General features: G+C 47.7%; 1 protein-coding gene across 3 annotated transcripts in view; it reads left to right on the forward strand.

Annotated features, from left to right (window-relative positions):
• Lrrc8c (leucine rich repeat containing 8 VRAC subunit C) overlaps positions 1 to 25,285 on the forward strand; it is an 80,862-nt gene that overhangs the window by 37,405 nt on the left and 18,172 nt on the right. The window contains exons 1-2 of one of the 3 annotated variants that reach the window (XM_037209262.1): positions 6,144 to 7,816; positions 10,205 to 10,343. In XM_037209262.1, coding sequence (XP_037065157.1) covers positions 7,809 to 7,816; positions 10,205 to 10,343 — 147 coding nt within the window. In that variant the 5' untranslated portion in view covers positions 6,144 to 7,808. Of the gene's footprint in view, positions 1 to 6,143; positions 7,817 to 10,201; positions 10,344 to 25,285 lie in introns of those variants that run through there. The other 2 variants (XM_028867336.2, XM_028867337.2) reach the window with 2 other exon arrangements.

Genomic DNA, 25,285 nt, shown 5'->3' on the forward strand with positions numbered 1-25,285 from the left:
CTCCCTTGTAGAATCATTCACAGTTGAGCTCAACATCTTTTCTTGCTCCTAATTGGTGCTCTGGGTGAGAAATACACAGTAGGAGGGAGCCTTCAGGGAGTAGGAGGGAGAAGTCTTCAGGCTTCTCTAGACTTTGGAAGTTAAGAAGTGAGCGGGAAATTCGAGTTTTAGTGTTCTAGAGGACGGGGGCTTCCGGACTTCTCTGATTTCCTCTTCTTTGAAAGAATGGACTTCCAGGTGGACGGCTCGGCCCAGCCTTGGTGGGGAGTTAGGTCCTGCCTTGGTGGGGAGTTTGGTCCTGCCTTGGTGGACAGCTAGGTTCTGCCTTGGTGGACGGCTCGGCCCAGCCTTGGTGGACAGCTTGGTCCTGCCTTGTTTGGCCAGGACCGTCTGGCCTGCCCTGTGTGACTCCGGGTGGCTGCTTAGAACTAATAGTTGCTGTGTGTGTGAGCCACTGGTCTGCCTTGAAGGTAAACGGTGTTCACTGAGGGAGATAAATCTGCAGAATGACCATTACTGACATGCACATACGAACTGCACACATGTAGAGGTGGATAAGGTTTCCCAAAACACTGTCCAACCACAGCCATTGGTTCACGAGGTTTGTTTAAGGGATACACAGGTGGGACTCCTGTTAGTCAGGTCATGTGTGCACATTCACCTCCAGAAAGACGGTTCTAGTTGGAGTGATAGGAAAAAATAAAAATTAGAAAGGCCAATGAAAGGTGTGGAGGAGCTGGCCCCGATGACATGGGCCTGGGAGAGCTGGCGGTTCCAGTGGCCTGGACTGACCAGCTCAGCTACCACCCAGATCCACATCCTGGGCCTTGGGTTGGCTCACCCTAACATCTGCCCCATCTATGACCTGCTGGAGCGCAAGAAGAGACTGGTCATATGGATAATAACCGCAGGATCTCCATGACTCAGGAGAACAACAGGATATCCCAGAGGAGTTTCCGTGAGGGCCCAGTGATGATGGTGTGCCAGAGGCCTTGGACCAGGTCAACGACTCATTGCATTGAACATTTTGTGGGTGGGGCTGATTGGACAAAAGGGTATATATACTGCGTGACACACTGCAGCTCCTGCCGCCGCCGCCGCCACTGTGGTGAATGGAGAGGTGTTGGAGAGATGGAGCAGCAAGGTGGGCTTTTTGTTTTGTTTTTAAGTAATTTGGGGGGCACACTGCAGGGATGAGGGGTAGATATAGAGGGGCTGGGAGGTGAGTGGGATTGGGGTCCATGATGTGAAATTCCCAAAGAATCAATAAAGAATTAAGTTTTGTTGTTGTTCGTTTGTTTTTTAAAAAAAGGCCAGTGCGCCGGGTGGTGGTGATGTGCGCCCTTAATCCCAGCACTTGGGAGGCGGAGGCAGGTGAATCTCTGGATTCGAGGCCAGCCTGGGCTACAGAGAGAGATCCAGGACAGGCACTAAAACTACACAGAGAAACCCTGTCTCAAAAAGAAAAGAAAAGAAAAAAAAAGGCCATTGGAGGGACTGGGGATGTATCTTGGTTGGAAGAGTGCTTGCCTAGCATGCATGCAGCCCTGGGTTTGGTCCCCAGTAAAGCAGGAAGGTCAGAAGCTCAAGGTCATCCTTGGACACTTAGTGTGATCAATGCTACTTGAGACCCTGTCTCAAACAGAGTGTCAGCCATGCTGCGGACAGCCTATAGGTATGTTCAGAACCAGAGGCCAGAAAGAGAATGTCTAACCCTTGCGCTGGTCTACGGTGAGTTCTTATGAGGGTGTTAGACCGCCACAGTTAGCCTCAGTTCACTAGGGTCTGTGAGTGGAGGTGGGCTGGAGAGATGCAGAGGGAGCATTGAATGGTCGTTGTCATGACGATGTCCCTAAAGGCTTTAAACAAAAATCCCCAAGAAACGAAAGCCTTCAGCAGGATCTGCAAATGCAGAAATCCAGACTTGGCTTCGAGCTATTCCTGGTGTGTCCTCATAACGTTCAGACAAGTGGCGTTGGCCCTGTCCTTGGAGCCAAGCTGAGCGGTAGGACCACATCTCCGTGGCACACCCTCTCCAGCAGTAGTGGGGATGGGATTCACTGATGCTCGGCTTTGGTGTTATACATACTTCCTGAGTCCTTTGCTCTTCTCAGCCATTCTCTCTCAAACCGGATGTGTTTTGATTAATCATTTTTTACACTGTGCACCTATGTATTAATGCCTTTGGTTTCTTCATTGCAATTTCAAGTTTTTAAAGAGTAACATAATAGAAAGATTTGGTTCCTACAAATTGCTTAGTTGGGTGTGTGTATCTATGTGATTTCAACTTAACTGATATGCACTGATAATTTGTAAGCCCCTGGCTGTTTTCTAGAAGATTCTGAGATGAGCAACATATACACTTTGTCTCAGTTGAAATAAAATAAATCTCTACAGCATTGGCACAGAGACACAGGTCAACCAACACTGACTAGAAAGAAGAGCATTGCGGCTCCGGCTTCATGGGAATCCTGGTAGCAGGTCCCCTTCCCTGAGAGAATATGTGGAGGGGCTAGTACCTGGTCTGTTGTGTTCTCTATTCCCCGAGTCCCTAGCACAGGGCCAGGCATAATTCACTCTCATAACTCATTTATAGAAAGCCAATTAGTAATGAAAGTGAATCATGCTTTCGACAGGGAGTTGCCCCAAACAGCTCCTGATCAAAATATATGACACGTTTTTAGTAGCCTCATAGGCCAAAGACTGCCATAGAGATCCCAGAAACATACAAAGCCAAGGCCTTGGTACATGGCTTGATGTACACATTTATGAAAGGATTGTTCTGAAATATTTGAAGGAGATGGCTGGAAAGGAAAGTTATCTTTTCCCTGGTTAAGACGAAACCAAAACTGCTAACTAGGAGTAATTTTTACTTCCTGCCATCACTGCCCTTGGAAATCATGGGAAGCTCAAACTGAAGACATTTTATAGAAGATAACTGAGCCATCAACTCACAGGAAGCAGGAATGTATGAAGCAATCCCAGGAGACGATTATACAGAGGTCCCTCTTGAGTCACAAGGTCAACTTTACCATTACGAGATCTTTGAGTCAAACGCTTTCATTTCAGGATGGCTTGAAGGCAGTATGTCTTTAAAAGTCATCTAAACTTTAAGAACACTTTATGGTTTTCATTGCCTACAGTTGAAGGTCACGGCAGCAGATTGAGCCCAGAAGAAATTCTACCGCAACTGTTTAGAACCCATTAGGTTCTTTAAACCCTCACCCGCGTCCTGTGACCTCATCAAAGAACTTCAAGAACTTCGGCTGGAGGTTCCGGTTCTCCACTAGCTAGGTATCGTCCTTGATCAAGCATCTGGTTTCTCTTGACTCAGGTTTCTCACCCCTAAAATGATGGTATGAACGGGATGGCCAACCTTCTGGTCCCTCTCGCTTCTAATTCGTAACGCACTTAGGATTTTCCTCTTTAATGAAGTGTGTTTCTATAGCATCGTTTCACCACGACCTCCTTTGGTGGATTTTTCTAGAAATAGGTTGTCGTGTGTGCCACAGAGCAAAACTCTGTCCAGAGTCACGTTCTCCCAAGGAAGAAAGACATACTGTTTATGTAATTGAGAAAGTATACCTCTTTCCCTCCTCTTCACACTGCTAAAGAAAAGCAGCTTGTGTATTACAACTGATACTTTGTATCCTGATGACTTCCTTTGACTTGTGGACCCTTTGGTACGAATGGGAAGACTCTGTGCATGTAAAATCATGTGTGCCTTCTCCATACTGGTCTCCATTGTGCTCATGCCCTGGCCCTATGCAGAGGGACCTTCTGCCTGTGATGTTTCCCAGACAACTGTTGATCTTGCATGACTATTTTAAAATTGAAAACAATTTACCCTTCTTCCTTACTAAAAGTATAAATATTCACTATTTTATGTGTATATGGGAAATTTGCACAATGCACACACACACACACACACACACACACACACACACACACACACACACGTATGGGTGAGTAGTAGGGAGATGGCCCAGCAAGGAAAGCTCTTGCCTTGTGTTTTAGTTAGGGTTCCTATTGCTGTGAAGAGAGACCATGACCATGGCAACTCCTACAAAGGAAAACATTTAATTGGGGTGGCTTACGGTTGCAGAGGTTCAGTTCATTATTATCATAACGGCAGGTCATGGCAGCATGCAGGCAGACATGGTGCTGGAGAAGGAGCTAAGAGTTCTACATCTTGACTCACAGGCAACAGGAAGTGAACTGTCTCACTGGGTGTGGCTTGAGCATATATGAGACCTCAATGCCCATTTCCATAGTGACACACTTCCTCCAACAAGGCCACAGTTCCTGATAGTGCCACGCCCTTCTGAGAGCCATTTTCTTTCCAACCACCACACCCCACGAGCATGCTCTGGCTCCTTAGTTCACCTTTGTTTCCCATAGTAAAGTGTGATGCCCGGGAGACACGTCAGCCAAGGGCTCAGGGAGTCTCACCTGGTGTGAGCTCCAGACCCTTGCTTTTTCAAGGAAAGCCATCAGTAAGGACCAGCGAGACTCTGCCTTGGTAGCCCATGGAACCCCACTAGCCCAGACCTGTAAGGAACCCCACAAGGTCAACATTTTGTAATGCTAACATGTCTTTTGCCTTTGTCACTGATGGTGCAAAATCAGTGGTGTGTAGGTACTTTTCAGAAATCCAGATCAAGGCCCTGGGCTGGAGGGGGAGAAGCACCGTCTTCCTAAAGGCACACTGAAAAACTTGTTTGTTTTTCTCAGTTTATTATACTGCCTCTTTGACTCGGCAGAAGTTATTGTTTTAGTGACTGTCCATCCTTTAACTAGATATTGCTGGGCTCAGGACACTCCAGAGTGCAGAGGTGTCTCAAGGAAGAGCCCCATCCGTTGTTTGAGGTGGAACTTAGTGACCTTAATTTCACAGTTTTCCACCTCACTTCTCCACAGGAGTTCTTGAACCTTGGAGGGGGTGACACAGACGTCCAGCTATTCTCTAACTCCAGTGGGGTACCCAACCCTCCTGCCCAGCGCCTCCCATTTGATTGTGGCTCAAAGAAAGTCCTTCCATCACAAAATACAACCAAGGGGAAAGATGAGAAATGGAAAGACACTCGACTAGAAGCTGACACTGGAAACAACCCATGAGCATAAACACAAGTGTTTGCAAAACACTTGAGGCAGTACATCATATTCTTAGAACAAATAGCGGAGGACTGATTCCTCAGCCACAGTGTTTTGTCAAAGCTCACAGTACCAGATGTGAAATGCCCCTCTGTAGAATGGGGGTTAACTCCAAAGCTGATGTACCCATAACACCTGAAAGCACTCTTGCACTATCTGGCACATCTTGCCTGGCACCTCTGTAGCTCTTGGCCCTTGCATCCTTTGACTGACTGAGGTGACTTCCCAACATTGCTCATCTGGGCACATTCATGTGTCTCTCAGACAGCTTTCCATGCCTATAAACACCCAGCTGATTAGGGCTTTGGGCCATTGTTTCCCAGCCACCTCAATAACACATCTGGCACTACAAAAGCTAATCTCAAGGGAGAATTCAGTCCCAGCTTGATTTCTCCAAGTCTTGCAACCAGAGCGAGTAATGTCTTCAGAAATAAGGTCTGGTATAAGCAGTGATATATCTTTTGTCATTTGGAAGTCTCTTGGGCTTTGTTGGCCAACAACTCGTAGGAAAATTACCCACGGCCAGGACTAGGACCCTCAGTCAACAACCGTATCCCTTCTGGGAGAATCCTTTTCCATACAGAATACATTTGTTCACTGTGTAATAATGACAGCCACAGGCTGTCACTGAGTTCTGTCAGTCACCTTAGTGTCATCTATGACCACCCAACCATAAAGTTCTCAAGAACTTCACAGTTGCATCTAGCCCTTGCTGTCTTTGTGAGCTGACTTCTCAAACTCTCTCCTGTGTGTACACACATCTGTCCCTCAAGGAACTTTCTAGACCTTTAAAACACTCAGAAGTTAGCATTGTGCCCTCTGTATAATAAAAGCTTGTTTATTGTGTGGTATGGGTCTTTGCCTGCAATATGTGTGTGCACCACATGTGTGCAGCGCCCTTGGAGGCAGAAGAGGGCATCAGATCCCTTAGAGCCAGAGTTACAGAGAGTTGAGAGCTACCGTGTGGGTGCTAGAAACCTGTGTCCTCTGGAAGAACAGCCACGTTCTTAACTGCCAAGCCTCTCTCTCCAGCTCCATATTGAAACCATTTACATAACATTGGCAGAACAGCAAAGAAGCTCCTTGTCCACCATCCTGTAAAAGGTAGTGTGGTTGTAAAGATAACCTTAATGAAATACTCAGCGTCCATTGCCATTCATGCCCGCCAACCGTCAGCCAGTCTCAGAAGTCTGTAACTAAGGAGATACTACAGTAAAACATTAGCTAGGCTTAATACAGCATGAAAACATTCCCTATGTCCCTATCCATATCTGGCTTCCTCATCCTGGGCACCCACGGAGCCTCTGCATTTCTCCAGCATTGATGAACTCTGTGCAGCTGACTCTAGCTCGATAGTTTGGCCTAAAGCAAGGGAAGAAATCTGCTTGCCTCCTTGGCTACACCAGCCTGCAGGCAGGACTACTGCCTGCCGGGTAATTATGCCTGGGGATCTGGGCAGCTGCCTGCCTCAGGCAGGTCTTCTGTACCCTTAAGTGGCTTTGCCCTGCAGTTGTAGCCAGCTGATGCCTCTGCTGTGGCCGTAAAAGGCCTGTAGCTGGGTGAACACACTACTCCAGGAGAGAAAGATACAAAGTAGATCCGTAGAGAGAGCATTCCACCCCAGTCAAGTTTTAACCTTTCTACCTGCTTGGTTCTAGCCCCATATGCATCAGCTGACGCCCATTACCTTTGATACTCTTGGGGCCCAACAGAAGCCCTCAGAGTGAAGCTCATTGCTACCTCCCTGCCTAGTATCCATGCTGTAACTAGTTAAGGTCTCAAAAAATAAATATCCATAATTACATGAAAGCCTGTTCACATAGGCCTTGCATTTCTGAACTCATATTTTTGTGAGGCTGTGTTCAGTCTCATGCATTTTAACCCAAACAGCATGTCACAACATATGGACTTCAGAACTAGACCTGAGCATCTAACTGTCACCTCTATTTAGATATTGGAGAGATTTGCAAAGGTATAAAATAATTCCATCTTTTTGTGTTTTGGAAGATTTGACTTTTCATAACATCTGTTTACATGTAATGAGGTTCCCCCCCCCCCATTTCTGAGTTCTTAGTCTTTCATGAGAAACATGTGTTAATGTGCAACCAACACTTTTTATATTGTACGTTTACTCCTTTTCATAAATGAATGGATGTTTTACAAAATTCTTGTTTTTCATTTCTAATGTCCCATATTCAAGAGCATAGCAAACACTTGGGCATGAAGGGGAGATGAAAGCCTTGCCCCCCTGTGGTGGTCTCCTCCCTGAAATTGTCTACCGCCTAAGTGAATGAGCCCAGTTCTTTCAACGGTTAAAGGAACTTGTGAAAGACACAACAACCAAACCCATGAAAGAACCAGTGGGCTACATCAGTTACTACTGTCACCAAGCTGTCAGCGTCGCCCCCGGCAAATGAGCCTCTGAATCCGTTCCTTTATTTCTCCAACAGTGGCTCAGAGCTTCTTGGTTTCCAGGAATGATGGTTGGCGATGTGAATGCCACACAGGATAAACCACCTCTGGAGCAGACCTTGGAAATCCAACTGACGTAGAGCCCGTCTGTGGCTGTGTCAAAACAAGGACCTCAGCACCTTGAGGGCGGTGAGACTGTTGTGGTTGGTGCGAGCTAGCCCTGCGCTCAACAACGGACTAAGATGATTGGGTGCGTCTGAGTGGTTTCCCTGGAACGTGTTTTAAGGACACTACTGTTTAGTGCTTGTCAACTTTATTCCAGGTCATCGAAGAAGAGAGGACATCATTTGAGGAATTGCTTCCATCGGCTTGCCCCAAGGGCAGGTTGCAGGAGAGCATTTTCTTGATTAATGATTGATTGGGGGGGCAACCAACTAGGGTTGGTGTCTCCCTTGGGGTGGTGGTCCTGGGTTGTACAAAGAAGCAAGCTGAGCAAGCCATGGAGAGCAAGCCTGTAAGCAGGGTTCATCCAAGAGCTCTGCTTCGGTTCTTGCCCCCATGTGCCTGCCCTGCTTGAGTTTCTGCCTTGACTTTTCTTCAGAGATGGGCTGTGATCAGGGCATGTGAGCCAAAATCCTTTCCTCCCCATGCTGCCTTTGGTCACAGTGGCGGAAGGCAAACTGGGGCTGGCGCACATGCGTGACGTAGTAGGCTCAGTTCTCCAGAAGCCGGTGGTAGCTGGTGGGGTTAGTGTGGAATTGTGTTCCGGGAAGACGGAAAAACCACATCAATGCTGCTCAGATGTCAAGGAGACAGGCTGTAAGAGCCGAGGGCTGAAATTCTCAACATTATTAAAGAATAAACCCAAAAGAGGAAAGCCCAAATTATTGTTTAAGAAACAGTTGTAGCTGAGTGTGGTGGTGTGCACACCCTTAGTCCCAGCTCTCGGGAGGCAGAGGCAGGTGGATCTCTGAGTTTGAGGCCAGTCTAGTCTATATAGTGAGTTCCAGGAGAGCCAGGGCTATGTAGAGAAACCCTGTCTCAAAACAAAACTAAACCAAACTAAGACTAAATAAAGAGTTGCAAAATAGATATGAACATTATGATAACTTTCAGAGCTGTGGCCACCAACACACTCACAGGAGCCCTGGGTCACAGGAAAGATTGTGGGAATGGGCATGTGAGAGAACAGACCCAGGGGGTGCGCCTGCTTCCTTCGCCAGAGTCTCAGGTGTACCCTGTGCATGCAGCTGCTGTCGGTTACATAGCTGTAGCTTTTTACATATTTGGGGGACGGGATGGAGAGTTGGCTCAGCTCTTAAGAGCACTTGCTGTTCTTAGAGGACCCTGGTTTCCTCCTCCAGCAACCGCTCCCTCCGATAGCTCCTCAGGCAGTCACGGGCCTCAAAGTCCCGCCCCGGTTCACCGTGGAATGTTGGAGGGCGCAGTCTCATTTAGACCAAGTGCAGGTATCCACGGTGGATATGTGTTCAGGGATCAAGAAAACAGCACTTCTCCCCATCTTCTTCCCGCTCCTCTCCCTTAGTTCCCTGGGTTTGGGGAGGGGCATTAATGTCCCATTTAATGCTGAGCAGTTAGCAGTCATTTTTATGTTCATTTTGTACTACTGTAAGAAATGCCTGGGATAAACCAACTTTACAAGATGAAAGGTTTCCTTTGGCGCATGCTCTTAAACACTTTAGCCGTCGTCTGTTTGCCTCTGACTCTTGGTTGGGTCTTTGGCATGGAATTACATCTAGACAAGGCCTGCTGGTCATGTGACAGCTGGAAAGCTGAGAGAGAAGCAAGCACTCAGGGTCCCTTCAAGGGACACTCACAGTGACCTAATTCCCTTCTACTGGGCCTGATCTTTTAAAGGTCTTCCTCCTTCCCAGAAGTACCACAGGCTGGTGGCCATTCCTGTATTAACACTGGCCCTCTAGGGAACACTGATCCAAAATATGTAGCAAGTTTCCAGGGCAAACTGATTTCTCAGAACAGAAAATCGGGATATGTTTGAGATTCACAGTGAAATATGACATGTAAGAAACAGAAAAGGAATGGAAGCAAGAGCATTTCGACAAAAAATGAGGAGAAAATGACACACACACACACACACACACACACACACATACACACACAGAGTCTACTAAAGGACAGTGGCCGCATAGCCATGATTTCCTTCCCTGTAGAGTAAGCAAAGCGCCCATGAATAGGTCCCAGGAAAGGAGTGACAGAGATGACGTGGACACCACAGCGTAACCTCAGGCAAGGAATAGCAAAGACACGTCAGAGCATGCACCCCATCTCTATGGCATCTTCATGCTCTACTTGAGGGGAGTGGGGGTCCAGGGAGTAGCTGGGTATGTCTGAATCTGAGGAGCGCAGAGGGAGCTTGGTTACCAGACTAACTCAGCTGTGTGTGGCTCTCTTCAGTTTTCCATTGGCGGTCCATCACCGACTCAGGAACACTGTGGGTCCCTTTGACTGCAGAACATCCTGCTCCTGCGGTTCACAAAAGCATTTCAGATGTTGCTAAAAAAAAAAAAAAAAAAAAAAAAAAAAAAAAGAAAGAAAAATGCCCTATGTGATGTCCAAAGAAAAGTTAACTAACCAGAATTCGCCTTTTTCCCAGAAGCATGATTCCAGTGACCGAGTTTCGGCAGTTCTCCGAGCAGCAGCCCGCCTTCCGGGTGCTGAAGCCATGGTGGGATGTGTTCACAGATTACCTCTCGGTGGCCATGCTGATGATCGGAGTGTTTGGCTGTACATTGCAGGTAAGTGCCCGACCCTCGGAGGACCGAAAGCCAAACGGTGGGCTGCAGAGCTGGCTCTTCTGGGCTGGGGATGCAGCTTGCTAGTGGGAGATGCTTCGAATACATGAGGTCCTGGGTTCAGTTCCCAGCACTGAGCAGGGCAGGAAGAGAGAAGAAAGAGGGGGCGGGGAGAGAGAGGAGCGAGCTGGCTGCATGGGGGTGGGAGTCACAGGTAACCATTAGGCAATCCTCTCTATTTATATATGGCATTGGTCATCATGGCAGGGAGCCTGAAAACTCATTTGCTAAACATTCCTGATAAGCTGGCGCTGTGCTTAGAAGAATGCAAAGAAGCCACTTGCTCAAGTGACATTTGATGTCATTAGCCTGCACAAGGGTCCTCATCCTTCTGTGCCTTCACTCCGAAGTAGTCACAACGCCACTTCCACTGTCAAATACAGCCTCTTGCCTCTCTTTGCCTCTTCTGCCTGAGCCTAAGTGTTTCTGGGAGAATTAATATCTTCAGGAAAGACCAAGATGTACTCAGAGTCTAGTTCTGAGTGACAAGGTTACTCAGTCACAAATGACTCTGTGTGGAAGCTGTGTGCCCTTACATCTTCATGCCTGTTCCTGCGCCAGGGACCACACTCACAGGACCTAGATACTGTGCATGGTAGTTCCTTTCTGGGGGGACCTAAGCTGACGGGCAAGCAGAAGAGACTGTTAGTGATGCCGGCTCCACAGGAGGGAAGGGGGTGCAGAGGAAGGAACCCAGCCTAGAAATGAGAAAAAAGCTATAGCTGCATTACAAATCGGAGAATGAACTGGCTTAGCTAGAGAGGGGATCTGGAGGGGGGATGGAGAGGGGGATGGAGGGGGGATGGAGGGGAGGATGGAGGGGAGCTGGAGGGGGGGATGGGGAGGGGGATGGAGGGGGAGCTGGAGGTGGGGATGGAGGGGGGGATGGAGGGGGGACGGAGAGGGGGATGGAGAGGGGGATGGAGGGGGAGCTGGAGGTGGGGATGGAGAGGGGGATGGAGGGGGGGATGGAGAGGGGGATGGAGGGGGGATGGAGGGGGGGATGGAGAGGGGATGGAGGGGGATGGAGAGGGGGATGGAGGGGGGATGGAGAGGGGGATGGAGGGGGAGCTGGAGGTGGGGATGGAGAGGGGGATGGAGGGGGAGCTGGAGAGGGGGATGGAAGGGGAGGTGGAGGGAGGTGGAGGGGTGGGGAGATGGTGCCAGGAGAGGAGAAGCAGCTAAAGAAAGAAAACAGCAATGGCGGGAGGCTCTCGGGACTGCTGCAGATTGGGTGTCCTTAGGATGACCTCAGTTGGTGCCTGGGAGTGGAACCATCCAAGGAGAAGGTGGGGTGGGGAGAGATGTGAGGAACAGCACTGAGGAGTCCTTGGAGGAGAGATGGGGAGCTGTAATGCCAGGTGGAGAACAGGGGAGTCCTGTGGTCAGGGAAGGTGTGGGTAACAGCAGCAGGCAGCTAGCTCCCAACCAACACCCTGACTAAGGAGAGAAAAGTAACATCTGGACCCTTAGACATCTTAGTTCAGTGGTTGGCTAAGTGGATAGAAGTTGGAGGCTGTGGGGTGGGTGGGACCTTCAGGAAGAAGGCCTGGAAGAAGTAGGAAGAAAGAAAAATCTCCAGAAACAAATACAGTGTAGATATAAAGGCCTTGTAAAGATGGTATTGTTCATCGTTAAAGTGTGTCCTAACGGTGCCTGTGTGCTGGGCATCCTTCTGGACACGTCACTCCTGTGGTAACTCATTCCTTCCTCGTGTCAGCTCTAAGACAGGAGCTGTCCCTACCCTACGTACCCAGAGGTTAAGGGAAAACTGCCCGTGGGCAGCAGAGTCCTTCTTTAAACCCACGCGATTTGGATCCAGAGTCCTCGTTCCTAGTCCCGAATACCGTGTTCACTGTGTTTTATTTGAGCAATAAAAACATTTTGCTAGCTAGCCCGCTGCTGAAGACTCATAATCCTGGCACTTGGGAATTGGAAGCAGGAGGAGTAGAATCAAGGTCATCCTCAACGTAATGAGTTCCAGGCTAGCCTGAGCTACGTGAAACTGTGTCACAAAACACAACAAAACACACTTCCCTTCTTCCCACGCACTCAGAAAAGAATACCAAGGAGAAACTTAAGTCTAAAACAGAGGGAAAACATAGAGTTATTCATAAATAAGATAACTGTTGAAGAATACGCTACCATGTGCTGGGCTCTGCTCTACTAAGAATTGCCAGTAAAAGGAGGAAAAATTAAAGATAAAAAAGTCCTCTGGCTGGCGAGGTGGCTCGGCAGATAAAGGCCCTTGCTACCCAGCCTGGGCAGGAGAGCTGGGTGCTAAGAACCCGCATGGTCAGAGAAGAGTACCGACTTCAGGAAACTGTCCTCTTCCTACAGCACATGCGAGAGCACACACACTAAATAAATAAAACAACCAAAGCCCACCTCAGCCCGAGGGAAAGGAAAGAAAAAAACAAGCAAAATCAGCGGGTAAATTATAAACAGTGAGGCAAGAGATACGTGCAAGACCTCCAGCGGGTTCTGAAAGGATTCTACCCAACCTGATGTTTTTCTGCTTGTTCTCCTAGTATGTGGCTCTTAGCAACCTCAGCAAATCTTTTTTATTCTTTCCTGCTTAACTGAGACTTCTCTTTGCAGCTGTCAATTTGCTCCAATCGCCTCTCCTGGTGCTCAAAGGCCACATTAAAAACACGGGTTACAGGAATGCACGTGCTGAGATGCCCCCACAGTCACCCTGAAAACCAAGACAATTACTAAGTGACTAATATTGCACTACTCAGCACAAAGTGCAATTTAAAGAGCATGAATCACTTATTTCTAGAAATTCCCATTTAATATTTTAGGACCACAATTGACAGTGGGTAACCAAAACCGCAGAATTGCACTTTTATGGATAAAGGGAATTGTTAGGAAAATTAGAATGCAAGAAGGGCAACAGAAAACGGAGGTACTCCGATGGGAGGAGGACCCGAGGGGAAGTCAGGAGTGTGGCTTTTGGCCAAGGAGTTGAAGATGAGCAGGAACAGGTCAGGAGTTGGAAGGAGCACTCCAGGCTATAAGGTAGAACAAGGGTGCAGAGACAGGCGGTGCTGGACCCTTCACCTCCTCAAGTTCAGCTCTTTCACTTCCTTATCCCTCTCTTCCCCTGGAGACCTGATACAGATAAAGTTTTAGCTCTGTTACTAGGCAGCATTGCTTATGATATAAATGACCACTGATTGATCAGCTTGTCTAAGCTGAAAGAGCAATAAATGCCTGAGGGGAGCCATATTGTTGGACTTCTGTGCTTTGGGGGAACATTTGTGTAAGCAGAGGTATAGACTGCTCTGTCGTATATGCCTGACGAGAGGGGGAGGGGAAACGCTCAGAACGCAGTGTGGACCACTCCACTGACAGTTGTGTGGATGCCCTGTCAAGGGCAAAGCTGTGCGTGCAAGCTGTCACTCTACTCCTGTCTAAGCGATTCCAGTACCATGCGAGGCTTATACATTATATAGTCTGGAGAGGAGGTGAACCTAGGAAGAGGCTTATACATTATATAGTCTGGAGAGGTGGTGACCCCAGCAGGCAAGGGTTTCCTTGGCCTATTACAGGAAAAGCTGTCACCCGAAAGGTGACAGGCAGACAGGTCCTATAGAGCTTGGTCAACTTCTGGAAGGTGACTTTGCTCAAATGAGACAGGCCCCCCTTGGACCGTTCTGAGCAGAGGGTTTTCATGAGGTGGTATTATTTGTCTGTCTGTCTGTCTATCATCTATCTATCATCTGTCTCTATCAGTTGATCGATCAATCTATCTACCTATGTATTTATTTATTTTGATTCTTTTGAAACGGGGTCTCACTATGTAGCCCTGGTTGTCTTGGAACTCACTCTGCAGAGCAGGCTGGCCTTGAACTCATAGAGATCTGCCTGCCTCTGCCTCTGCCTCCCCAGTGCTGGGATTAAAGGCGTGCACCATCATGCCTGGCATGAGGTAGTATTTTAACAAGACCACTCCAGCTGTGGAAAATCAGTGTAGGCCAAGGCAAGGTGGCATGCTTATAATCTCAGCACCCAAGAGGCAGAAGGATCACTAGCCCAAGGCCAAGAAGCAAGTTCCAGACCAGCCGGAGCTACACGGTGAGAGTGCCTTGTCACCCCAAGCCCTGGAGGAGCAGCTTGCGCATGTCTAGATATAACCCCCAGGAGAGCGTGAGCAAGACCGAGGCACTTCGCGTGGGAATGAGAGGGAACATACAGTACAGGTGCAAAGGAGGGGATGTATCGCTGGATTACTTGGAAGGCCAGTACAGTGGTCCAGATACTAATCTAGTGCCTCAGACCAGGCTGGAAATGGTAGCTCTGGATGTACTGAGGGAGCCTACCAATGGTTTCTGGGTGATTGAATGTTAAATGTGAGAGAAAAAACAGTGGAGATGTCTCCAAGGTTTTCAGACCTGAGCAACTAGAAAGGTTTGGTTTGGAGCATGTTACATTTAAGATATGTGTTAACCCCTCAGGCTGTGATATTGAGTGTTCAGGTGGGTACATAAAGGGTAGCCATGGACTGATGGAGGCAGATGCAGAGGCCCACAGCTGAACAACATTAGGCAGAGATCAAGAATCCTGCAGAGGAGGGAAAAGGAGTGTAGGAGCCAGAGGTGTCAAGGACACCACCGGAAGGCTCACACAATCAACTAACCTGGCCTCATACGGGCTCACAGAGACTGAGCCAACAACCAGGGAGCCTGCATGGGACTGACCTAGGCACTCTGCATATATGTTACAGTTGTGTAGCTTGGTCCTCTTGTGGGACTCCGAACAATGAGAACATGGGCTGTCTCTGACTCTTTTATTGGTTTTTGGGACCCTACTTCTTATACTGGACCTTGTCCAGCCTTAATATATGGAGAGGTGCTTAGTCTTACTGCAACTTGACATGCCATGTTTTGTTGATACTCATAGGAGACCTGCCCTTTCCTGGATGGAGACAGAAAAGGAGGAGATTGGGGGGCAATGGGAGAGAGGGAATGAGAGGGGAAAATGGGGGTGGGCTGCAGCTGGGATGTAAAATAAATAGATGAATATATATATTCAAAAAAGGGGGCATTGGCAATGAGCACTCATCTCCAGGAGTGAGGGCAGGATGGGTCTGGGTAGAAGGGTCCCCCTTGACTGGGAACATCCACTACTAGAAGGGAATGACATTGTCTTGTATTTGGAAGGGACACTAAAAGATGAGCCTCTGTGGCTTAGTTCCCTGTGGTGTAAAGGAAACACATCTGCAGAGAGACTTTGTGGTTCCGGGTAACTGGGAAATGGAACCACGGGAAGTAGTGCCACACCGGCCTCGAGGAAGGGGACAAAGATTGGCCCCTTTGGGAAGTCAATGAAGGTGCCTGGGTCGGCAGGAAGACTGCACATGTCTTTCTGACCATGCAGAGCTCTGACACAGGGCAGAAACTTCCTAACAAGCCCATATTCCAGGGCTGGAGAGAGTGCAGAAAAGAGGACTCAGACAGTCGGGGAAAAGAAACCCTTAGCCTGAAACCAAATAAGAAGAGAATATGTCCACAAAGAAAACGATGGTGCAGCTGGGGATGCGCTCGTGTGGCAGAATGCTTGTCTAGCATGCACAAAGCCCTGGGTTCTGTAGCTTGAGTTTTTCTGCCTGGCCCACAGTCAGGACAAATCTCTGTCACCCGCCAGTCCCACAGCCGCTCAGACCCAACCAAGTAAACACAGAGACTTATATTGCTTACAAACTGTATGGCCGTTGCAGGCTTCTTGTTAACTATTCTTATATCTTAAAGTAACGCATTTCTACAAATCTATACCTCGCCACGTGGCTGGTGGCTTATCGGCGTCTTCACATGCTGCTGGTCATGGCGGCGGCTGCAGCCAGTCCTTCTGCCTTCCTGTCCTTTTATTTCTCCTCTCTGTTAGTCCCGCCTATCCTTCCTGCCTAGCCACAGCCGATCAGGTTTTATTTATTGATCAATCAGAACAACTTGACATACAGACCATCCCCCAGCACAGCCAAGTGCAGACCATCTCAAACACCTGCACTCAGGCCCATGGTCCTAATCATCCTCTATACGGACCTGCTGGGTAACGCCACAAAGAACCCAAGAAGGGCTCCCACAGGACATACAGATCATCCCACAGCAGGGTTCCATCTCCAGCACCCCATAAACCAGGCATGGAGGTTGTCATCTCAGCACTTGGTAGGTGGAGGCAGAATGATTGGAAATTCAAGGTCATCCTCAGCCATGTAGCAAGTACAAGGCCAGCCTGGGCTATATGAGAACATCTCTCAATAAAATAGTGTCTCCAGGGGACATCACTCAAGAGAGGTGTCTGAAGTGTTGGGGGGCATGGGGGACTTGTCAAGCATACTTTCAGCCTCCTTTTTACAACATTGCAGTCATCTGTCTGCAGCAAATCTCCACCCTGTGTCTCTTGTATGGAAGCCCAGGACCACCCACCCCTGCTTTTGTGACTCAGATCGGATAGGTCAGCTAGCCTGGACCTTTTGCAACGCTATTTAATCTTTACAGCCCTTAAGAAGGAATCCGATGCCAGTGTGCTAGATACAGAAAGTGTAGTTTGAGATGCCACAGTTCTGAGAAGTGAGAACATCGCATCGAGTTACCAAGTCTGCAGGGCTCTGAACTCATACTGGATGGTTGGCCGTTCAGGTCACAGACATCTGCAGGACAGCAATAGTCAGGCATCATGTAGGGTGCTGGGCATTGAATGAAAAATACAGCGCAGCCCCGACCCCCAGTGTCAGTAGTCTGAAGATCTTGAAAACACACAAAGTGACACGTTGCAGAGTGTGCACCTCATGAACTAGTGAGAATATGCAGTGTGGCGTGGGCATCTCAGTCACTGGAAGTTAGGAAATTGAAGAGAAGACCATCGAGTAAATTCTCTAATATTATGAGGACGGGAGGAAAAGTCAGTGTAAGCACAAGCAGTCTGGTCATTTCACAAACCCTCCCGGGACCCACAGTGACAGAGGCCTGGATGCCATCTTGAGGGTGGAGTCAAGAATAGTCACATCCTGTTTGTGGCACACAATGGAAGACCCCCCCCTTAGCCAGAATGCTAACAGCAGTGCCATTGAGTAGTTAGTGTGTAGCAATCTGTGCTAGAATCCGTATGGACTTTCTTTAGTTCCCAGAAGGAGCCTGTAGCAAGAGAAATCCTGTCTCTCAGATAAGGATTTGGAAAGATAAAAGTTGGGATAGCTTGCCCTGAAGCTGAGAGGTGGGTATAGGCAGCAGCGAACCAGCTCTCGGCCCCTCTCTCTAGCCCAGTGCTTCTCAGCCTTCCTAATGCGGTGACCCTCGTGGTGTGGTGAGCCCCAACCATAAAATTATTTCTTTGCTCCGTCATGACTGATTTTGCTACTGTTGTGAATCGTAATATAAATATCTGATTCAGGCTATGTGACCCCCGAAGGGGTCAAGAACCACAGGTTGAGAACCCCTGCTCTAGCCTATGCACACGCCCGGCGGAACATTTCACCCTGCACACACCAGTGTGGGATACTGGCGCAGGGCTTTACGTACGTCCAAACTTTAGTGTATAAAGCAATATTTAAAAAAACAAGTGCAAAATGATAATGGGGGGCATAAGGACAGTGGGGGATATGAAGGAAGTGGCAGAGTGTCGACCTCACAGATTCAGATTTTTTTAAAGGCTGTTCACTATTGCCTGCTATAAGATAATAGCTTTTGCATTAAAGAAACAAGAAAAAAAACTCCAATAAATTATTAAAGAAAAATTGAAAAGCGCCCAGGAGCCACGCTGCAGTGAACATACTGTTCCCCGGGAAAGGAGTATGTGCTCCCGTTCAGGCTTTGCTGCGGGAATCCTCTGAAACTGGCTTAGTAACCGACAGATCTTAAAATACAAAGGGCTCTCTGTGAAGCTCGCGTTCCTTTCCCATCTCCACGGCGATATTAAAATGGCTAAAATGTGCTTTACGCCTTGCTGTTCCCCTGGGTTAAAGGAAAACGCAGTCCTTCTCTCTGACCTTAGTTACAAAGCAAGTTAATTCCTAGGTTTGAACACACAACAGGGCAAAACCTACAGTAGTTGGACCATTGATGGATGATGGAATGGTGATCCAACAGCAGCTTGGGCGTCTTGAAAATTGCTTCCTCTGTGGCCATGCTCGTGCTCGTTTATCTCTTTATTCCTACAATATACTGTTCGTGCAGTAGAACACAGTGCAGCTTTGAAAGCACGGGGTAGGGGGAAAGACATTATCTATAAAAAGGGCCATTGGTTGGGCTCTTTCTTGCCCTGAAATGCAAAAGTTAGAATCAACTCTCGTCTTATTTGTCTGGCAAATATTTACTCATTTCTAAGCAAGTGGCTATTTCAAAACTACAGTGGCAGAAAACCATGTGTAAATAGCATTCCTTACGTGACACCAGTCCACAGAAGAAACAGGAATCAATTCTTCATAAGCCAAGAGAGTCTATGAGTGTGCATATCCTATTCCTGTACAGTTAGGCACCCTCAAGGACCCACAGTGTAAACACCCAACTTGGCGCTATAAACAGCACTATTCAAAAACTCAACACACTCAATAAAACAGACCAAATCCTGAAAGGTCAGGACGCTGCTTCCTGGAAACACCAGATTGTTTTAGACTTCAGTGACCCCAGGTTATCTTATAAACCAAATGCACAACAGCCTACAGGCAGCCTGATACAAATATAGAGTGAGCGGTTAGGGACCAGAAACAGGAATTGGGGGGATGCAAGTCCCGGGAAGCCCTGGAGACCTGCCCTGTGATTGTTATACAGGAAAGGTATTTCCTGCTTTCTGGGTTGGGTGGGGGCCACAAGAGAATTATTTCGATGGCTTGAGACCATTTTCGGAAAAAAAAAAAAAAAAAGTTTCAGTGAGTTTTGTCCTAGCACCGGGGCAAACCAGCCAGTGAGTTCATCTCTCAGCTTGCACAGCAGAGCTTGTTGGAGGACACTTTGGTGTCTGGTGCACATGGGAGTTCATCTCTCCTTCTCTGCCCAGCTAGGGCAAATAGCTTTGGATCAAAATGCTCGCAGGCAGCGCATGGAGAGTCCAGGCAGGAGAAATCATGAACTTCCGAGTCATTTCAGAGGGCTTCATTTGGATGGTATACTCTGAATTTTTCTTCTACTACAGGTGGAGCCCAGACGTTCTTAGCCAGCCTTAGTTTAAGGGGAAGCTCAAAGTCAAGGGAAACTGTGGAGACACCCATGAGCAGGTTTAAAATAAGACCTCAGTTGGGTGTGGAGGCTCGGGCTGGGATCACACTTGGGGAGCTGAGGCAGGTAGAGTACCATACAGTGGATGCCAGCCTGAGCTACGGAGACTCTGTCTCCAAGGGGGAAAAAAAATCAAAGACTTCATCTAAGATATGTTTATAAATTTCTCTGTATGCACATCTATGTCGCCATTCTACTTGGGACTTTGGGGTGTTCAATAAAAATCATTTCAGCTGTGAAAATGGTATTGCAGGGTCTTCCTGTCTGCAGCAACAGTGGAGAACTGTGAAAGCAGCGTGATTTCAAAGCCCCCTTCTACCCTGCTACCGAAATCCTTGTTAGGACCCTTTCCTCACTGGGGTTTATTCGATCGGATGCACTTGGTCTCGCTTGGGACTCGGCTTCTCCTCTCCTGTCACTGACAGTGTAAAGCGCAGTGGGCTCCTGGCACCAGGAATAATGTATGAGTCACCTTTCACCCCACTCTCCTGCTCTTGACAAAGGCAGGAATCCAAGCACTATTCTTAGACCCTCTGACACTCCGCATTGCTGATCGGTGAATGGGGACATTTCCCTTTACATTGTGGATTGATATGATTTTGTTGCCTACTGTTTCTTTTGTAGTGGGGGTGGAGGGGGGTTGAGACAGGGTTTTTCTCTGGGTAACAGCCTTGGATGTCCTGGAACTCTCTTTGTAGCCCAGGCTGGCCTTGAACTCACAGAGATCCGCCTGCCTCTGCCTCCTGAGTGCTGGGATTAAAGGCGTGCACCACCACGGCCAGCACCCACTGTTTCTTAATGCGTCTTTTCCCTCAGATCACAAAGCGCTGACAGAACACTGTGCTTCCTTCGATGTGAGACCAAAGGAATTTGTCACGTGTTTAGTCTCTGTTGCTGTTTACGTGTGTATAAATCCTTCAAACCTCTATTTAAAGATCGGGATCAGCTGCATGTGGTGGCTCATGCCTGTCAGCATGAATTTAGGAGATGGAGACAGGAGAACTTGTACAAGCTGGAAGCTAGCCTGGGCTACATAGTGAGTTTCAGGCCAGCCAGGGGCAGATAGCAAAATAAAAGGGGGGGGGGTGAGGAAGGAAGGAGGGCTGTTCAGCGTGGGGGGGGTTGACTCCTCAAGGCGGTGACCGATCCCTCCGTCTCTCACGTCAGGTCCACTCTTCCCTTCCACCACAGCTTTGTTCTTGCATGTCCTCTCTTCCCTCCCCACCCCCCAGGACACTGGTGATCCTTGTATCCCCCCTCCCAGGCATCAGGGGCCCTGCGGTGATTGGTGAACCACATTTTAATTGTCAGCTGGGAAGTTTCTAGCTTGTGTCTGGAGCCCTTCATTTGATGCAATCCGTGCTGCTACTGTTTCCCCTTAAGCTAACTTTCCCTTGTCAAATCATGTATTTTTGTTCCAAGCATTTTGTAATTCCCATCCTTTGGGATTATGTAGCATTCATATGTGATATGGTCCATGGCATTGCATGGTATCGGATGAACTAAAGATAGTATTCGGATTTCTGTTCTTTGTCAAACCCTGGACAGCGGGGTCAAGGCAATCCATCCATCATCCTTGGGGCCAGGAACTCACTGCATATAATATATAAATGAGTCGGGCATGGCTGGGCACGCCAGTAATCACAGCACTTGCAAAGCGGAGACAGGGGGATGGGGATTTCAAGAGCAGCCTTGACTACAGAGACAGTTCAAGGCCAACCTGGGTTACATGAGATCCTGTCTCAGAAAAAGGATAAATGAATGTATTGAATAATTATTTCTTAATTAATGGATGCTATCAGGTAGAAAGATATATAGCAGCTAAAAAGGAAAAAAAATGCCATTGAAAAGCATTGAAGAAACTGAGTATCTGGGAAATAAGCCAACTACCAATAGACAAGACCTTCCCAGGAAACGTTTAGGTGTCCAGTGAATAACACAAGATGTAATTTGAATAAACAGATGTTACACGTTTCAGATCACACAGGAGTGAGACTATAAACATGTCCAGTCCCCAGAATTATTTATAGATCCAAAGCAATATTAATAAAATTCTAGTTAGATTTTTTTGAGAGACTTTATAAACTCCCTCCAAAATTTAAATGCAGAATTCTTATTTATCATGATAATAGGAAAAGAATGAAGAATGAGATGACAGGAGGAGGAACCAGTGAGCAGGAAGATGGGAATTTCACAACATGATGATGTGTATGCATCCATTCGGGAGCACGCACAATTAGTCCCCTTTCCCGAGGGTCTTCATACATGTCAGCCATGTGCAAATACATGGGTGTGCGCACATGTGCACCAGAACATACTCAGAATTCTCCCCTCCCTACAAAGATTCTTCTGCTTTCCTTATAAACTGTGTCATGCGCTTTCCAAATCTCATTCCTCTTTTCAAATGTGGACTTGGAAATGACCTTGTAAGCATTTTTTTTAAAATTGTACTTCTCACAGATAGCTAAGTCGTTAGCACTTAGTTTCACAAGAGGGAAAGTTATCAGCTCTGAGGCTATATCATCCCTTGCTATGGAATCCAGTTGTAAGAATTTATATCCAGGGGCTGGAGAGATGGTTCAGCAGTTAAGAGCACTGGCTGCTCTTCCAGAGGACCCGGATTCAATTCCCAGCACCCACATCACGACTCATACCTACTTGCAACTCCAGTTCTAGGAGATCTGGTACCCTTGTACAGGCAAAACACTAGTGCACATAAAGAATTTATATCCAATGGATAAGATTATGAACTTGATAAAACCTGGCCCCATCTGTGGGATTCATCCCTATACCCTCAGAGTGGAAATCAGTGGCAAACACATGTAACTGCTTAAAAGAGTGGATTTTAGGAAATGAGTAAAAAGTTACAAATGACGCGTCAGCCATCTACTGACAGTGAGCATGTGATAGCCCTGGGAAAGGGCCCAGGAGTGTTGAATTGCATTCATGCCCCTGTGATCTCTGTTTCCTCTGACAGACCTGCACCTCCAATAGCTATTAACCCATTGCTGGATTAGTATATTGATGAGGTCAGAGCCCTAATGATCCCACCAAAGACCCTGCCTCTGAACACTGCTATTCTGAGGAACAAGCCCTCAGTATATGAGTACTAGGGGGGACATTTAAGATCCAAACTGTGACAGACTTCTGTAAGGAAGATATCAATGACTTCAACCTCTTCTGTGCTTCCTGGAACAGAGATTTTAGGAAGGAATGCTGTGGTTGTAGCCAAGCCCCTTCTGAAATGCTATGTTAGGTCATGAGTTTCTGTTACTGGAGAGTCCCTTCAGGAAGGTGGGGGAGTACAGAAAAAGAGCTTCAAGAAGAATCTATGTGTCATGAGAACTCTGTTCTTGGCACATATTCTTTATAGTTCTAACATCATTGGGGTTCAGAAGTGATTAAAAAATGTCCAAACCTGTAGCTAGAGTTTTCCTGCCTTGCCCACAGTCAGGACAAATCTTTGTCACCCGCCAGTCCCACAGCCGCTCAGACCCAACCAAGTAAACACAGAGACTTATATTGCTTACAAACTGTATGGCTGTGGCAGGCTTCTTGCTAACTGTTCTTATATCTTAAATTAATCCATTTCCATAAATCTATATCTTGCCACATGGCTCGTGGCTTACTGGTGTTTTCACATGCTTCTTGTCATGGCAGCAGCTGGCAGTGTCTCCCTGTTCCCTCCTTTCTCCTCTCTGTTAGTCCCGCCTATACTTCCTGCCTGGCCACTGGCCAATCAGTATTTTATTTATTGACCAATCAGAGCATTTGACATACAGACCATCCCACAGCACAAACCCAGGCTGGGGAGATGGCTTAGTGGGTAGAGCATTAGCTGTGCATGTGTAAGATCCTGGGTTTGAATCCCAGAGCCCAAATATAGCCTGGCACATCACATGTGTCTGAAGTTCCGACACTCAACAGTGAGATAGGAGAGGGAGACATGGGAGGCCCCAGAAGCTCAGGGGGGGGAAAGGTCCTTTCTCAATGTGGAACGTGAGAACTGAAGCCAGAGGTTGGCCTCTGATCTCCAAATGAGTACCATGGCAACCGTATGCAAACAGAGAGAGAGAGAGAGAGAGAGAGAGAGAGAGAGAGAGAGAGAGAGAGAGAGAGAGAGAGAGAGAGATTTTTAAATATCCAGCTCCTTACATGAAAACCAGCAAATACATCCGAAATGCAACTTCACACATAAGTCCCTTGAAACCGTGAAAGCCGTATGAGGAGAGAGTGCAGGGGATCCATGTTGAGTGGTCAAACAGCAGACCAGAAGGACGGAAGGGAGGCTGTAGGTTCCCACAAGGGAACATCCACACAGAAAACCAAAGACACAGCGTGGCGGGGACTGCACACACGAGGCAGAGTGGTCCCTTTCTCTGTGGACCCACAGAGTGGGTCACTTCAGTGAGATGGGGGCAAGGACTCACCCACATTGAGCATCCATCATCTAGTATCCCCAAATGCTCAGGTTCCCACCAATGCCAAGTGTCTTGGATTTCAGCTTCCAGCTTTACATCTGACTTCTCGGAGTCAAGAGGAGTTGAGTCCCACACTGCCTTGGAAGCTGGGACCGCATGGATCATTACCAAGAGCAGTCATCACTACCTCCGCTTTGACACATGGCCAACTACGGTCCAGGACAGACGATGCCACGAGCATATTGCATTGCTTCTGGAGGAGCCATGTTGCTTATAGGCTAGACTCCTTTTGTTCCTACCTGGTACCTTAGGCCCTAGCTTCTGAAACAGTGGGTTGTAGCCTACGTGGGATTACATAGCCGGATGTAGGAGGATCACAAAAATTTGGCAACAGTAAAAGGTTTCTCTAAAGATTTTATTTCATTGAGAATTTCTTATATGTGTATAATGAATCTCTGGTCCTCCCACTACTCTCTCCTGACCTCATGTTTCTTTCTTTCAAATCCACTGTGTCCACTTAGTGCTGCCAGTATGTACATGGGTGTAGGGCCATCGCCTTGAGCATGGGTAGCCTATCGGGGTGGGGGGGCAGAAGTGGGCCTTTTCCCAGCCCATGCAAGGATTTTGTGGGGTTGATCTTGTATGAGTCTTGTGCAACACAGTTACAGCCTCTGTGAGTTCATGCAACAGCCACATCATGTCTGGGATACTTTTTTTTCCTGCAGTCATCTACTACTTCTGGCTATTACCTCCCTCTGACCCCTCTCCCACTCACGGTCCCTGAGCTTTTGCAGAGAGGGGTCCCCTAGTCTCTGCACGTTGGCCAACGGTGAGACTCTGTGTTAGTCACCATCTACTGCAAGAAGACGCTTCTATGACAACGGTTAAGAGACGTATTAACCCATGGGTATAAATATACGTACATAGTAGGCATCTTAATACTACGTTCATGTAGGAGAGCAATAGAGGTAGGTTCTCCCCTGGCGTCCCTGATCGTCTCAGCCATGGGTTCTTCGCCCCATGAAAAGTACCTGTCTGTCATGTGACATGAGTGAATCAGAGAGTGGTTGGTTGACCCCATAACATTCATACCACTCTTGCCCCAAAGAGGCACATCTTGCCGAGTCAGTCATTACTGTAGCTTGCAGGTTAGGAGCTAGGTATCACTGTTGGTGACTTTTCTCCTCCAGAAGTATACACGGCATCTTTCTCCTCTACCAGAGTTAGTCAAGGTGGGGCTTCCAGGTTG

Source organism: Peromyscus leucopus, chromosome 10 (genome assembly GCF_004664715.2).
Source record: "Peromyscus leucopus breed LL Stock chromosome 10, UCI_PerLeu_2.1, whole genome shotgun sequence".
Classification (NCBI taxonomy): domain Eukaryota; kingdom Metazoa; phylum Chordata; class Mammalia; order Rodentia; family Cricetidae; genus Peromyscus; species Peromyscus leucopus.